This window comes from Protopterus annectens, chromosome 3.part1 (assembly GCF_019279795.1).
Source record: "Protopterus annectens isolate FY-2018-M chromosome 3.part1, PAN1.0, whole genome shotgun sequence".
Classification (NCBI taxonomy): Eukaryota; Metazoa; Chordata; order Ceratodontiformes; family Protopteridae; genus Protopterus; species Protopterus annectens.
In genome coordinates this window covers 4,177,838-4,194,220 of record NC_056732.1, presented here as the reverse complement: position 1 = coordinate 4,194,220, position 16,383 = coordinate 4,177,838, and the positions used below count along the sequence as shown (strand labels likewise).

General features: G+C 40.9%; 1 protein-coding gene across 1 annotated transcript in view; it reads left to right on the top strand.

Annotated features, from left to right (window-relative positions):
- Nucleotides 1–16,383, top strand: part of MIOS (meiosis regulator for oocyte development) — an 876,134-nt gene that overhangs the window by 253,120 nt on the left and 606,631 nt on the right. Inside the window, exon 3 of the mRNA XM_044066490.1 lies at nucleotides 8,951–9,208. Within this exon, the coding sequence (XP_043922425.1) occupies nucleotides 8,951–9,208 (258 nt within the window). The remainder of the gene's footprint in view (nucleotides 1–8,950; nucleotides 9,209–16,383) is intronic.

The window sequence follows — 16,383 nt, the reverse complement described above, 5'->3', positions numbered from 1 at the left end:
GACATCCAAAAAACAATTACAGCTGGCTTCAACTTTCAAAACCTTGGCAACTTTAACTCAGCTGTCTGTAAGGAAATTCCTGCAGGCTTTGGGTTACATGGCCTCCTGCATCCTTCTCGTACCATATGCAAGACTACACATGAGGAAAATACAGTGGTACCTAAAAAGTGTATGGTCTCAGCATTGCCACAGTTTAGACATACTGATCACTGTCCTTCCTTGCCTTCAAAAGGAATTTCTTTGGTGATCCAGGGCATGTGCTCTAAACAAAGGGAAACCCTTCTGTCTGCCTCCTGCCACTCAGATTCTAACCACGGACGCCTCGGATTATGCTTGGGGAGCCCATTTTCAGGGTAACTGTCTACAGGGCCTTTGGACAAAGGATCAGAAGCACCTGCATATCAATTTAAAGGAAATGTTAGCCGTTCAGAAATCTCTATTGGCCCTCAGGAATCTTTTACAACCAGGACAACTACTAATACGGACGGACAACACCACAGTTATGTGGTACATAAACAAGCAAGGGGGATCTCATTCCTACGCCCTTTGCAGACTAGCCATAGATCTATGGAACACAGCTCTAGCTTACAATCTGGATCTTCAAGCTCTGTTTCTACCAGGGAAACAAAAATCCTGGCAGACAGTCTCAGCAGAAACCTTTCGGATCCACACGAATGGATGCTGGACACCAAAATATTCAGGATGATAACAGCAGTCTGGGGATGTCCTCACATAGACCTCTTTGCATCCCATCTCAATCATCAACTTCAGATTTTTTGCACCAGGACTTTCCACAGAGAAGCTTGGAAAGTGGATGCCCTGTCATTCAGTTGGAGGAACCTCTTGGGATATGCCTTTCCGCCTCTTCCTCTTCTTCCACGGGTCTTTTTGAAGATAAAACAGGACAAGCCCAAGATGATAATCTTGCTGGCTCCAAATTGGCCTCGACAGTTTTGGTATCCAACTCTAATAAACCTATGTCTGGACCCCCCTTGGGTTTTACCTCAGTCTCCGAACCTTCTGTCCCAACATCAGGGTCAGGTTCTACACTCTCATGTCAGAACTCTCAGCCTGGCGGCCTGGTTAATCCAGGGCCTTTGATTTCTTCTCTCTTACCCAAGCAGGTTATGGATGTCATTTTAGAAGCTAGACGTCCTAGCATTAGAAAATCTTATGCAGGAAACTGGAAAAGATTTTGTTCCTGGATGCAGGCTCAGGATTCTGATCCTCTTCTTCCTAACATTACCTTAATTTTACTTTACTTGACAGATCTCTTACACAAGGGTCTCTCTTTCTCTTCCATTAAGATACATGCCTCTGCTATTTCTGCTCATTATAATACAGACCCTCCCATCTTTTCCCACCAGTTCATGAGACAGTTTCTCAGAGGAGCTAAGTACTTAAGACCTCCTAGATCTCCTCCCATTCCTGCTTGGGATCTCAACTATGTTTTGGAAAAACTAACCTTGCCTCCTTTTGAGCTAGCTGCCTCTTCTGACATCAAGTTTTTATCTTGGAAGACAGCTATCTTGTTAGCCCTAACCTCTGCCAGGAGAGTTTCAGAGTTACAAGCTCTTATGGCTGTGGAACCTTATATTATTTTTCATCAAGACAGAGTATCTTTGAGGACTAATCCTACCTTCATGCCTAAAGTGGTTTCCAAAGTGGCTTTAAATCAAACTATCCACTTGCCAACTTTTTTCCCCACTCCTCTAAATAAAGGGGAAAAGATCTTGCATTCCTTGGATGTACACAGATAACTGCGTTTTTACCTGGACAGAACCAAGGACATCAGAAAATCAGAACAATTGTTTGTTTCTTATGCTTCAAGTTCCCAAGGTAAAGCCATTTCAAAACAGACCATTTCTAATTGGATTGCTCATGGAATCAGATTTTGTTATTCACACCATGGTAAGCAAATCCCAGGGAGTATACGGACTCATTCCACCAGAGCTGCTGCCACTTCTGCAGCCTTCCTCAGGGGAGTTCCTACCAAAGACATTTTGGAAGCTGCAACTTGGAGTTCAGTGCATACCTTTTCTAAGCACTACAATCTACCACTCTACTCTAAGTCTAGGACAGGCTTCGCCTCTGCAGTCCTGCAGGGCCTTTTAGCCGCCCCTTCTTCTTTATGACCACCCCCCTTTCTTTCAGCTTTGGGATTCTACCCTACAGTCATGACTGCAACAGTGAAACACGATGAACATAGTACAGTTGTGTACACCTACCATAAATGTAGATGTTCGAGTGTCTTCACTGTTGCAGTCTGGGTTTCCCTCCCTCCTGTCCCCTCTTATTTTTACTTTTATGTAGTTCCTTATTTCACCATTCTTCTGAGGTGTATTTGCAAAGGTTATGGGACCTTTTTCATTTTGGGACTCCTGACATCTGGGGCAAGAAAAACTGGAGAAGATGGCGTCGGCTGTCAGCTTTGTACTCCTGGCGCTCTGACATCAGGGAGCATGGTTGAACAGCCGACGCCGGACCCAGACTTTGGGATTCTGGCTGACCTGGGACTGCCTGCCGGCAGGGGAGAACCCTACAGTCATGACTGCAACAGTGAAGACACTCGAACATCTACATTTATGGTAGGTGTACACAACTGTACTTTCTCTGTTGCATACCGCTTTCTCAGAGGCGATCTCTGTCTAACATACAGAGCCATGTCCAACCCAGAATTGTTGAACATGCTCCATCTTAGCAAAACCAAATCTACTCAAGCTACACGCTCTAGGGATATAAACCTCAACACAACAATGAATAGCACATGCTGGAGGGATAGATTCCCTTCGCAGAGACTTCCCTTACTATGGAACAGGGTCCCGATCTACATAAGACAGAGCCCCTCACTATCACTCTTCAATAGGAACCTTGATGAGTGGATGGGTAACAGAAAGTTCACACCGGGGATCACACCAACAGCACTACTAGATAGGGGCCAAGGGTACTAGCTGCCAGTACAAGGGTCTAGGGAACTACTAAAGGGGCGGTGAGTGCCGCACAACGTGCTGGGCTAATATATGCCTTCGGGCAGATAGCCCAGTACCAACCTATGAACCTATTACCACCGTTCGTGTTTCACACGGAAGTGGATTCTACCGTGTTCACTTCGTCTACATGATAGTAAACCTCATCTAACACACCACCACAGGCCCTACTTCCTTAACATCTAGGTCCTTCACTGCGCCATCATGTGGCAGTGGAAGTGTTTGAGAGACTGCGAATTAGGAGGAATCCTGCCCTACTTCCCTTGTCCTTTGTCTGTTACCTTCTTACCTTTTGCCCAACCACAATTTCCTGTTAAAAAAATAAATAAATAAAAACTGGGGGGGGGGGGGTCTATTCTCCACAACAACATGGTGCTCCTGCTGTCTCACCTCCTCCAGACAAACTTTTTTTTTTCCCAGCACAAACCTTCTTGATGTTTTCTTTGTGCTCCCTTTTTGTTTGATTCTCTATTTTCATTCTTTCCTATCTTCCTCCCTTTCTATTCTTTAAATAAAACAATCATGGTGTCCACATAAGTTTACCCCATATAAAACATTATAAACCTTTTTATTTAAAAAAAATTAAATTCTAAACTCGGTACTTTCTGCAGTTTGCCTTATACTCTCCAATCAAGACTGCTCTTAGCCACGCTCACCCGTGATGCTTGAAAACAGAGTACTACAAAGCCTCTTTTACATACTAATTTACAAGTTCTTAATGCTGAATTTTACATACTTTGCGCGTTTGCCATAAGTGAACATGTTTTTAAAAAGAGCTTTGCTTATGCTCATTCATCAGAAATGACCTACGTTCAGCTTATTTGCGTATCTGTCTAGAGGCGCAACTCAAAGATGACTGCTAAGCATGTCTGAAGTCCCACACTGTGATTACCAGCCATGATCAAGCATGACTATTTTATTTATACTTGTTTGTTGTATTAAAATTATGAGTTCTTACCTGTGTGGAGTGTGTGCACAGATAAGATACCACTTTGTAGCTTAAAATGTTGGGTGTTATTTTTTCATTGGGAATATTGTTCTCTTTTTATTGGGAATATATTTTAAAAGTTTTCCTTAATGTATTTAGGAATGTGGTTTACACTTATATATATATATATATATATATATATATATATATATATGTATGGGATTCACTTTGAATCATCGAATGTTCAGAACATCGACACCAGAACATCGATGTTCAGAACATCGAAGGTTCAAAATGAACCATAAAAAACAACAAAAAAAATCACAAACACTATGTTATGCAGGGGGATTTCGCCCCCCTGCACCCCCCACACACCCCCTATTTTAATATTCTAACTCCGAGATCGCACTACAGTGGGGTAAGGGAAATCTCCGTTACGGCCATATGTAGCTAAATGGGAGATTTCCCGTACCCTACCTGCACTGCCAACATTCAGATAGCACACACACACACACACACACACACACACACACACACACACACACGACATGCAGGGCACCTTGCTGCCCTGCATGCACACCCAGCATTCCACAATCTCACTTACCTGGCACTTCCACTTTAAACCTTTGATGTTCTGAACATCGATGTTCTGGTCTCGATGATCAGAACGTCGATGTTCTGAACATTCAATTATTTAAAGTGAACTTACATATATATATATATATATATATATACACACACACACACACACACACACACACACACACACACACACGGAGCAAAATTTCTGATATGATGAATCAGGGCTTGGATCTTGAGATTCTGTGAAAGCTCTGGATACAGAAGAGAACAAAAGCACGGTCTTTTTTTTTTTTTTTTAATTTTCTTTTGCAATAAAAGTGTGGCAACATTCCTGCATTTACCTGTCTTTGTTTCTTTTATTATTTCAGTTTATGCTGTTAGGAACTCATTTGGTTATTTGTTTATGGAGGTAGGGCACTGATTTAAGTGGATACATTTCAAACCTATCTCAAGAGATCTTCTGGGAAAGGAAACTGCAGTAATAAAGCTTCCCACCTTCTGTCCTATGTTGGAGTTACGCACATGGGTGTATTTGGATGATGCCACTGTTTTACATACTTTTGTGACTACCTTAGGTATTTTATTTTATTTATTTATTTATTTTATTTATTTTACATTTGTTTACCAGGAAAGTCTGACTGGACATGTCCTTTTTCATCGGAGGCCCAAGGAGAAACGCTCCACATAACATGCCATATATAAGACAATTAAAGAAAATACAGGCTATATACATTTAGAATACATAAGGTACAATCTAAAGAATACATGATCTGTACAGACTAACATAGCCAAGGAAGTTACAAATTTTACAGTCATTTTAAGGTAGTTCAGTGTGTGTGTGTGTGTGTGTGTGTGTGTGTGTGTGTGTGTGTATTTAATTATACATATATATAAACTCATGTATATGTGTGTGTGTATATATATATATATATATATATATATATATATATATATATAAGTTAATGTTTGTTAGCCTCTGGATAGTAGAGAGCTGCCAGTAAGGTGATGGTTTTGTTATTTGTATTCAGGGAAGCATAGTATGCTTGATGTAGTTATAACTGAGGTAGAAATTGTCATTTTCTATAGAAGATAGATTGCTTGAAGAAAGCTTTGTGTTAGTAATATTTGAGGAAGACCTAGACAAACTTAGTGGGAGATAGATTAGCCAAGAGCAGAGCAGTGACACAGCCACTTATTGGTTAAGTGAGTTTTTAATGTTTTTTTTTAAATTGATATAGGGTGGGGGTGGCTATAATAGCCTGTGATAATCCATTCCAGAGTTCGCCTATGTAATTTGAGAAGAGAGATTCACCACCTTGGTTTTTGGGTGTATTGGTCTTATTAAGGGGTTTGTTGGTGGATCGTAGAGTCCTGGTAGTGGAATGTAGTAGTAGTAGTAATATTTGGCTCAGGGCGGTGTTTTTTCAGGATTGTAGAAGATCTTGCGGGCTGTAGTTGGTTAAAGAGGAGTTGAGGGAGTTCCAGCCAGTTAAGTTTTTTTTTGAGTGCTGTAAAACGGTGTGATCTAACTGGTGAGTTTATTGCATATCTGGCAGTTTTATTGTAACAGGTTTCTAGCTTTGCCAATTCAGATTATCTTATATTTAAGGGTATAGGTGATGCATAGAGCAGTGTAGAGATCAAATCTGTTTGGTCAATAGTAGCTTTAGTGATGTCTGTGAAGAAGTGTTTATTCTTATACAATGTTCCAAGTCTTTTATGTACTTTTTTGACTGTCAGTGATATGTGGATGTCAAATCTCCTGTTACAGTCTATTTCAACTCCTAGTAGTTTAGTATGGAGTGATGATGGTGTTATTTAATGAAACAATGCTAAAAGTGGTCATGGGTATTGTAGTTTTAGTGGGATTGAATATTATGAGCTTGTGTTTTTTTGGGGGGGGGTTAGAATTAATTGGGAATTTAACCATTTTTCTGCTTTTAGGAATGGTTGTTGAGTTTGTATTTGGAGTGCCTGTAAGTTAGAAGTGGTGCATATAACTGTGGATTCGTCTGCATATTGGATGAAGGAGGCCAGTGTAGTTGAGGTGTGCAGGTTGTTTGTAAATAATGAGAAGTGAAAGGGGTCCTAGTATTGAACTTTGTGAGACTCCTAGAGTCTCTGGGAGTAGTGGTGAGAGTGTTTGTTGCCGGCGTACTGCTTGCTAATGTCCAGTTTGGTAATCCTGGAACCAAGCAAGGGTGGATTGACATAAGTTTAATTCTGTGAGGACATTTAGTAGTTTATTATGAGAGACCATATCAAAAGCTTTGGATAGGTTTTGGAAGATAGCAGATACAAACTTGTTATTGTTTCTGTATTCGTTGATAGTGTTAGTAAATTACTTTAGCGCAGTGGTAGTACTGTGATATGGTTGAAAGCCATGCTAAGTACTGGTTAGTAGTTTCAGTATGGAGGTAATCCGTGATTTGTTTTATGAATGATTCTTTCAAGTATTTTGGGCAGAGGAGATAAGATTGCGATTGGATGGTAGTTAGCTAACTCTGTTGATGTACCACCTTTATGAAGAGGTAAGAGGTTTTCCAGAAGGAAGGGACTAAGTGTTCAGATATGGATCTATTGATAAGAATAGTTTATTGGTAGGCAATACCTTCTGCTGTTTGTTTTAGGAAGTCACCTAGTTGCTGTTAGAGCCAAGTTATTTACCTTTGGCTATTTGTCTGCCATGAACACACTTCCCTTTCAGGGTCATTCGCTTGCAGAACTGAAAAGTACTGGACTTTTTGTTCGCTTCACACTACATACTTCACTACATTTGCATGTACAAGACCATTATAGACCTTTGCAGAGGACCAGCCCAGCTGTATAAAATTGGCTTGGACCAGAGGAAACAGAAGGTGGGCAAACAAAAAATGCAATGGTTTACTGTTAACAATGACCTTTCTTCGAAGAGTTATTGTTTTGTAAAGTGTTACACAAATCTGCTTTTCTGTTGCTGAACAACACACATTTTAAATGGTGCACAACTCTTCTATTTGTTCATGGGAGTTTACTAGGTTAACAACTGCAAGAGCCTTTTTAAGCCTAGCCATGCATCCCAAATCTCTGACAAATTCTGGAACCCTTAATAAATGTAAGCATGGGCTTGGGAAGTGAAACATTTACATTCAGGGGTCTGGGAGATGAACCATTTACAGGCGCCTGTGTCCATTAGAGACATAGATGCTAAACCAGGGATACATTTTCTGTTCCACTTGCAATTCTCCAAGTTGCACTTGAATTAGATTAGGGAGGAACCCTGGTTCACATGGATGGAATAGTCTCTGGGATACATATGTCTCTCCAGCAGGTCTTATTTATATCACAGGCAAAGTTTAAGTCTTTAGAACAGGTAAGTCTTAATGATGTTTGTTTTGCAGATATCCAGGAGGTCCATCATAGTGGGATCTGACAATGCCTTGTATGCCAGGCAGAGATCCCCCCTCAACAGCCTGTAGGAGACAGAATACAGGGATAGGGCTTTTTTATGGTGTGCATAGGACATTTTACTTATGCCCTGTATTTTTTTAGTGAGGAACCTCTGTGGATGTTCCAGCTTTTGGATATGCCTGGTTAGGTACATGCCAAAGGGGGCATTGTACTCCATGATAGGTCTTATGAATGCTTAATACAATAGAACAATGATTTCCTTGGACTTAGATGCCATACTTTTGTTTATAAGTTGCGCAAAATAGAATGATTTCCCAACTATTGTAGACACGTAATGGTCAAAGGCTAGATTACTGTCTATGTGTGTCCCCAAGTCCCTGACTACTGGGTCAACTCTTAGGGGTGTGTTGTCAGTGTGATAGTTACCAGGGGTGGATAACTTCCTGAAGGATACTGTTATGCACTTCTTGACATTTAGTTTTAGTCCATGGCTCTGCCACCAGTTGTTTGTCCGTGTCAGCCCTTCCTGGAGAACATTGTGTCAGTGTGGGATTCAGTGACAGCTCCTAGTATGCAAGCATCTGCAAATTTAGTCTGCCAGAGGCCACTGACATTGGCCTTATCTTCAGAGAAGTAAATGCCAAAAAGGAGCAGTCCCAAGACATTATCCCTGAGGGACTCTGTTTGTGACTGACCTCTTTGTAGAGGTGGACTCCGAAATTCTATCTTCCTGTGTCCTGTCTGTGAGCCAGTTGACTATCCACCAGGTAACATATGGGTTTGTACGTAACCTCTTGAGTTTGTCAACAATGCCTGAGTGCAGTATCATGTCCAGTGCCTTGGCCAGGTTGGGGTAGACAGTGTGAACCATTTTGCCCTCATCCATTGCTTTGGTGACCTTTCCAGAAAAGTCCACCTGGTAGAGTAGGTACGTGGTCAAACTTTGTAAAAATGTACTTGTAGTTTTGAAATTCTTTAGACAAAATGGTTTAAAGTAAGATTATGATCATCAACACTGTGGAGTATGTTTTAAATTCAAAAGCTGTATTTGTCTCTTTTTCAGGAACTAATGATTGTCACAGGCATAGTTGGAATGGTTCAGATAGACCAGCTGATATTGTTAGATATCACAGTGAGGAGAGAAATCTGGCTCTGCAACTTTGTGGATGGATAAAGAAAGGAGTTGATATTGATGTAGAACCCTTCCTTAGTTCCTTGGAGAAAGAAGGTGAATGGGAAAGGGCTGCAGCCGTTGCACTTTTTAATTTGGATATCCGAAGAGCAATACAGATTCTCAACAAAGGATCTGCTTCAGGAAAAGGTATTCTTAGAGTTGCAGACAATTTATTTTATATAATATGCATTACTGATAGACTATATACAGATTTTTATTATTTGTGTTTGCTCATTATTTTCTTTTGTAACTAATTTTTATGTTTCCTAAATGCTGTGAAAGAAGCACTTAGAAAATCTAAATGTTACAGCTTAATTTCCATGGTGTTTTGTTTTCCTTCTTAAATAGCGATTAATACAGTTGGTTGTTCCATTTCAGTATGAAAGGGTCTGTAGATGGTATCAGCAGAGCGAGGTGAGATCAACCGTAGTCAAAAATAACAGTAGGAGGTTATACAGTTACATTTTTATTGTTACTTTTAGTTTATAGGTTCATAGGTAGGTACTAGGCTATTGGCCCTAGGGCCTATATAAGCCTAGCCAAAAAGATACCCTGGCTTTCGCCACCCAAGAAAATTATTTTCCTGTGCCCCTGTCGAGCAGAGCCACAGAAGTGATCCCCAGGGTGAATTTCCTATTTCCCATCCAGTCATCAAGATTTTTCAAGGTACGTCTCAGGTCATTCACACCAACATGGACAATGACAGAGTCATATTTGTACTTGTTGTGGAGTGACCTGAGTGCGTGCGTTATGTGGCAGGTCCTGGCATCTGACAGGCAGCTGACAGTAACTTTCTCCTTGTTTAGCTTGGCAAGTGGAACATTAGTGTGCCTGAATTGACTATAGAGTCACCTATGACTAGAGAGTTGGGTACGTTGTTATGCCTTATGGGCTGTGGTTAGGTGGCACACTGAGTTTGTGGGCTATGTGTCATTTGGGTTGTGTTGGGGGTGGAGGTTGCTTGCGTTTCTGCTTTGGAGATCTCTTTTGCTTGGGCAGATTTTTATTGAGAGCCTCCTTGAATGTAGGTGTGTGTTTTGTATTTCTTTGTGTGTATTTTGGTGCTGTAGGTTTTGAGGGACTATGTGATGAGTGTGGTATGGTGCAAGTGTTTACCCTCTCCTCTTGACTGTCTAGTCCAGTCATGGGTGAAGAGAGCTTTGCTTCCAATTTGGCTATAAGTGCATCTCTCACAGGTTGTAGTGTTGGGTGGTAGGAGGAGAGGGTGGTCTGTGAACATGAGGCAATTGCTACAGTGGCCCAAGATGCCCAGATTCATCAGGTAGACAGGAGAAAACATCAGGAGCTTGACCCATAGACATGCCTGGATAGGTCCTTATTTATTAAGTACTAAAAACTGTTTTCCTCTAGACAAGTGAGGAAAGTTGATTGCTGTAGTAATTTGTAGCTTAGTTAGTGCTTACAATGAGTTCTGAACAAGTGCTGAGCTCAAAGAAACAGATTTGAGTGCTAAAACTAAAACACTGGCTAGTTCGAAGGGAAAATTTGACTTTATGGCGCCGGGAATATTTTAACCGTAGCTAAGCGGCGATGCATAAAGTGTATTTTTTTATATATATATATAACAGTAGCAAATGTGCAAACTTATTTAAACAAGTTAACCATTTAACCAATAAAAAGCTAAAAACTGAGCCCCGTTCCAGCACTCTTCGATCAGACAAGTTCTAACTGCACACTCCTGCCACTCGGGTGCAGGAGAACCTTCTCCAGAAAAAGATGGCCTGGATTAGTGCTCAAGTTATACAAACAAAGCTAGATTCAGCAGGTATCAGTCTAGTCTTGTTCATAGGTAGGTATTAGGCTATCGGCCCAAGGGCCTACATAAGCCTAGCCAGCAAGGTACCATAGCTTACACCACCCAAGAAAGTTATTTTCCTGTGCCACTGTCCAAGGCGTACCAATTTCAGAAAGAAACAGTTCAAATAAGCAGGCACAATAAGCCTTTAACCAGAAATTCCCAGCTCAGAAGGGCAGAATCTAGTCTCTCCTCCCACAAGAGTGCAGACCACAAACCTTCTTAATGTCAAATAACTGGCCTGAAGCCCAAGTGCTTAAACCAGAATTCATACACTTTTAGAGTGACAGACACTGAGCCTTCAATCAGCAATTCCCAACATAGAAGGATGTAAGCTACCTGCCCAGCCACAACAGTGCAGACCACAAACCTTCTTAATCTAAAACAAATGGTCTGAAGCCCAAGTGCTTAAACCAACAGCTTAGAATAACAGTTACAGTTTAATCAGGCTACTACCAAGCAGTAGTAAATGCTGCAAAATAGATACAATTGAGTACTTTTAAGAAGACGCAAAAGCAAAATAAATGAATGAAGTGCAATTTTTTTTTTTTTTTTTTTTTGTTTTAGTGAAGTGCAAGGAGAGAGGAAGTGGGTTGGCCTTCTCAGATGTTATCTCTGCATTAAGTGGAGTGAACACTAGACTGGGAGGGGTTTCCCAGATCAAATTTACAGTAGGGGTGAGCAACTGCAAAGCCACCAACTATAACAACACCACAAGAATAGGGTGAGCACTTTCAGGACAGACGAGAACAGAAAGCAATGCCAGAAAATATATAAAATAATTCAGTCAGGCAAAAAATATTTCAGTCAGGCAAAATTAAGTTAAACAGTTAAATAGACAGAAAAATAAACTACAGTGCTATCTTTAAAACTGCAAGTTTGTACTTAACTTCATCTTCTAATACAGTTGATTGTAGCCAGCCAATTGTATTGTTAAATGCAATATCTAGCAGAGCATTTTCAGCAGTGTCCTGGGGAGGAAGGTTCCACATTAAAAATATTATTTTGTTACAGGAACAAATTAAAGTTGCTCTGCAAACATAACATCACATTTTAAAACAGCATTTGTTTCACACGCAAGAAAATAATTGATAACTGGCAAGTGGTAGTCCGTTACAACATTATGAAACACTGTTTGCAGAAGTAGTGCTGAACTGTGCAGTTGTTAGCTGAAAATATGTCAGACCTGAGTTACATAATGATAAAACAGGATTAAGACATTGCAGAAATCAAAATCTGCATCTTTCAGAGTCAAATAAAGAGGACATGCCTTGCATACTGTCAGTCAGATTAAAGCACAACTGGAAGTCATAGATTTCAACTTCTGATTAGATAAACCATGAGAGGTCAAGATAACAGATTCCCTGGAAACTAAAATTAAAGAACTAAGACTGTATCCAAAGCCATTTATCAACAACCTTTGGGGAAAAGTTTTATCTCTGATTGACACCATACAATGACTGATTAGACACAGTCATAATGGATTGGACATACTTATATAGTAATTATACATATCAGATTTGTTATAATGTCAGGCTAATATAAATAGTGTAAATAGTTTAGATGATATTTATAAATATTATGGAATTTATTCAGTCATATGTGGAAATAAAAACATTTTTGAATAAAAAAAGATAAATTCCACTGGCAGATTTTTATTTCTGTCTTTCATGACTAGTGGCAAAACGTCTTTAGATGTTGACACTGCAGAGAGAAGGGCAGGGTGATTTATGAACAAGTTTATAAGCTAGAAGCAGTTTGAGCAATTTTGATTCTGGTAACTAATTCAGATCATTTCAGCTTAAGGAATCTCAGATGGTGAATATTGTTCATAGGTTGGTACTAGGCTATCTGCCCTAGGGCCTATACAAGCCTAGCCATAACAATTCCCTGGCTATTTCTTCCCACAATATTTACTTCCTTGTATATATCCTGTGATGACCATGGCTGTCTGGTGAGTTATCATTTCAGGTTTATTTTGCAGGTGTGAAGACAAGTTGGTGTGCAGGATATAACCATGAAGTCACTGGTTTTGGTCTGGCATAGATGAATTTTAAGACCCAGGCAATCCATTAGCATTCCTGTTAGCCCAGGTTTATCCCTGACAGTATACAGAAGGGGTTGTGGGGATTGTGCACCATCCGTTAGGTAAGCAACAGCATGGCAAATCAAAATGATGCTGCTGAGCACAGTCTATCACTAGGTTAGTGTTTACTTAACAAGTAGTACCGTTAGGTAAGCAACAGCATGGCAATACAAAATGACGCTGCTGAGCACAGTCTATCACTAGGTTAGTGTTTACTTAACAAGTAGTACCGTTAGGTAAGCAACAGCATGGCAATACAAAATGATGCTGCTGAGCACAGTCTATCACTAGGTTAGTGTTTACTTAACAAGTAGTATCGTTAGGTAAGCAACAGCATGGCAATACAAAATGATGCTGCTGAGCACAGTCTATCACTAGGTTAGTGTTTACTTAACAAGTAGTACCGTTAGGTAAGCAACAGCATGGCAATACAACATTATGCTGCTGAGCACAGTCTATCACTAGGTTAGTGTTTACTTAACAAGTAGTACTTCAAAGAATAAAAAAAACACTTGACAGCTGAGTACTTTTTTCCCCACAGAATTACCTAACTTTGGACTGATAAACCACATGGGGTGCTTCTGACAGTAAATATTTTGACATCACATAGTTTCCAAACATGCTTCTTATGTACCCATTTGCAAAGTAAATTTCTTAGTAAAGTTAAGTCACTGATACTAATTTAGAATATAATAATCTTTTAGCCTTCCCCTGTCTTTTAGTGGAGAGTGTAGGCCAGTTTTCATAGCCTCTTTTTTTTCTAGTTGTTGGCTTAAAATCCCTCTTCCTGGAAGGCACCTCAAATATTTTGATTCTGTCTTTTCCAGTTCACTCTTTTTAGCACTCGCAGATGATGATGCCTATCTTGTAGATTCTAATGCAATCTGCAGTTTTTGTGAGACTTCCAGTTCTATGAATGGATGATCATATTATTTTGATAAGCACCACTGTATCATTAGGGAGCTTTAGTATTTTATCCTTCAAGTCTCTTTAAGATATCTGCAGCTCCATGTAGGCCAGATGGTAGCACTGTGTAATAAAGTAAGCCTTCAGGGATTACAAAGGCTGTGTTTTGTTTAGCAGGGAAGAAAACTGATGTTATGTTGTCCTATCTCATCTTCATTCTTGCTGGTTGGTTGGGTTCGGAGCTGAACTTCGGCTCCAGCTTGGCCGCATACCAAAGCTCGAGAGCTTCTACTTGCTCGAGGCTACAACCTATCACAGGATGCTTAGCAGCTGTTCCCCAGGTGTCATTTGCCACTTTGAAGCATTGGGATTGTCTTCGCTGGCTCAGGCTAGTAATTACCTTTGTTATACATCCTTTTTCTATATTTTTCACAAAAACTTTTATTAGAGTCTACTAATACCTTCCCTGTCCAAGTAGAGTTCTTGTGTGTGTGTTGTTTTATTACGTGGGTGTGTCTTCGTCTGTTCTCTTTAGGGCCCTTGTCTTTCTTAGGGCCCTTGTTTCTCTTCTATCCCCCTTGAAGAATCTGTTTAAGTTGGAGGATTCTTTCTCTTTAGCCCGTTTTTTTTCTTCAGGGTTTTTTCCCCTTTTCTTAAGGAATCACCATTTAAGTTAGAGGCGTCTCCTCGGGTTGGAGGAGACTGTCATTTAACTTAGAGACTTCTCCTTCCCTTTTCTTGCCTAGTAACCCTTTCCTTTCCTAGTAAAAAAAAAAAAAAAAAAAAAAAAAAAATTTTTTAAATTTGCATCTTTCTGTTGTAGTTATTGTTAGTTGTTATTGTTAATGCTAGCAGTTGTTTTTTTCCCAAGATGTCTAAAGAATCTATAAAGGAGTCAAGACAGTCTGTGTTTAAAAAGTGCGATTCATGCACCCAGAAAATGTCTCTTAACGGATGGACACACAAGTTGAGTGTATTGTCTAGGAGCAGTCCATCTGCAGGATTCTTGCTCCATTTGTCATGGATTTAGTGCAAGAGTCCTACAGGAGAAAAAAAAAATAAACTCATTTTGAGGGGTTTGTTGAAAGGCCCTTTTGAATAAGGTAATCAGGCCTCTAAATCGGTCAAGGCAAAAAAGTCGGCTTCATTGGCTCCGGTGTCTGAGCCATCAAGCAGTTACAAGGAAATAGTATCTTCGGAGCCAAAGGTTATCAGTTCTGACAAACCTGGCCCTCCCTCGGTTCCATCTGAGTCATCAGAACTGTTGCAGAACCGAAAAAGGAGTCGCCACCGTCATTGGAACCAGTACACTCGGCGCCGCAATCTCTTTTATTACAGTCTGTGGCAGGTAGTCACAGGTCATCGACCCATTCCTTTTGATCCTCCAGAAGTTTATCGGGTAATGACGTGGGGCAGGCGGTGTAAAGGTTGCTGCGGACATGGGCCCTTGTACAAATTCTTTCGAGCCCAGCCCATCGGAACGTGGAGCCGACCACTGTATCTCAGATGCCCTCTATTCCTCCTCTGACTTGGACAAGTTAGTTTCCAGAGTGTCAGGAAGTCATTGTGCTTGAACCGGTGGAGCCAGTAATCACCCACAATATCTCGGCTCTGACCTCGTCGATGCTGTCTTTCATCATCCCTCTATCAGCCTGAGTCAGTACCCCAGGAAACCCCAGTGGGTGGGAACCTCCCCTTCAGACACCTCCCCGGAACATCCTCCCCGAGGAGGTCCCTCGGAAGAAACAGTGTAAGAGGAAGCACATAGATTCCCCTGAGTCTGTCACTTCTGATACAAACTTAGAGGATTCAGAAGGGTCCCCACGGTTGTCCTCTGAGGATGTCTCTTTTTCAGACATCCTAGAAATCCTTAAGCAGAGGGGCAGCTGGAAATCCCTCTCCCCTTCTGAGGATGAGTCAATATACCTGGAGACATTTGGCTCTCGCCGCTCCACTTCCTGGGTGTCTCCGCCATTTGACCCGCTCCTGGGTGTTGTGAGTCAGAAGGTGTGGGACTCTCCAGAGTCAGTGGATCCCGTTCCGAGGAGGCCAAATAAATTCATTATGGCCCCAGAGGATAGACAATACTGCACAAAGGGAGTTCCAGTAGATGCGATGGTGATGGCAGTGGCCACAAAGAAGGAGTTAGCTGAAACTTCTGCATCTGTCCATGCACAGAACAAATCCAGAATTAATGGACATGCTCCACCTCAGTAAATCTAAATCCCTTAGAGCCACACGCTCGAGGGACTTGAACTTCAGCACAGAAATATATAGAACTTGCTGGAGGGACAGGTTCATAACCCAGAGGCTCCCTTCGCTCTGGAATAGAATTCCAGTTCATGTGAGGCAGAGCACCTCACTGAATCTCTTCAAGAAGAATCTCGATAGGTGGATGGGGGATCGTAGGTTTGTCCCAGGGATTACTCCCGTGTCACTATTAGACAGAGGCACAGTAAACTAAACCTTAAAAAGGGCACAGTATACTCAAATCAAGGGGTGGCGTAAGCCATA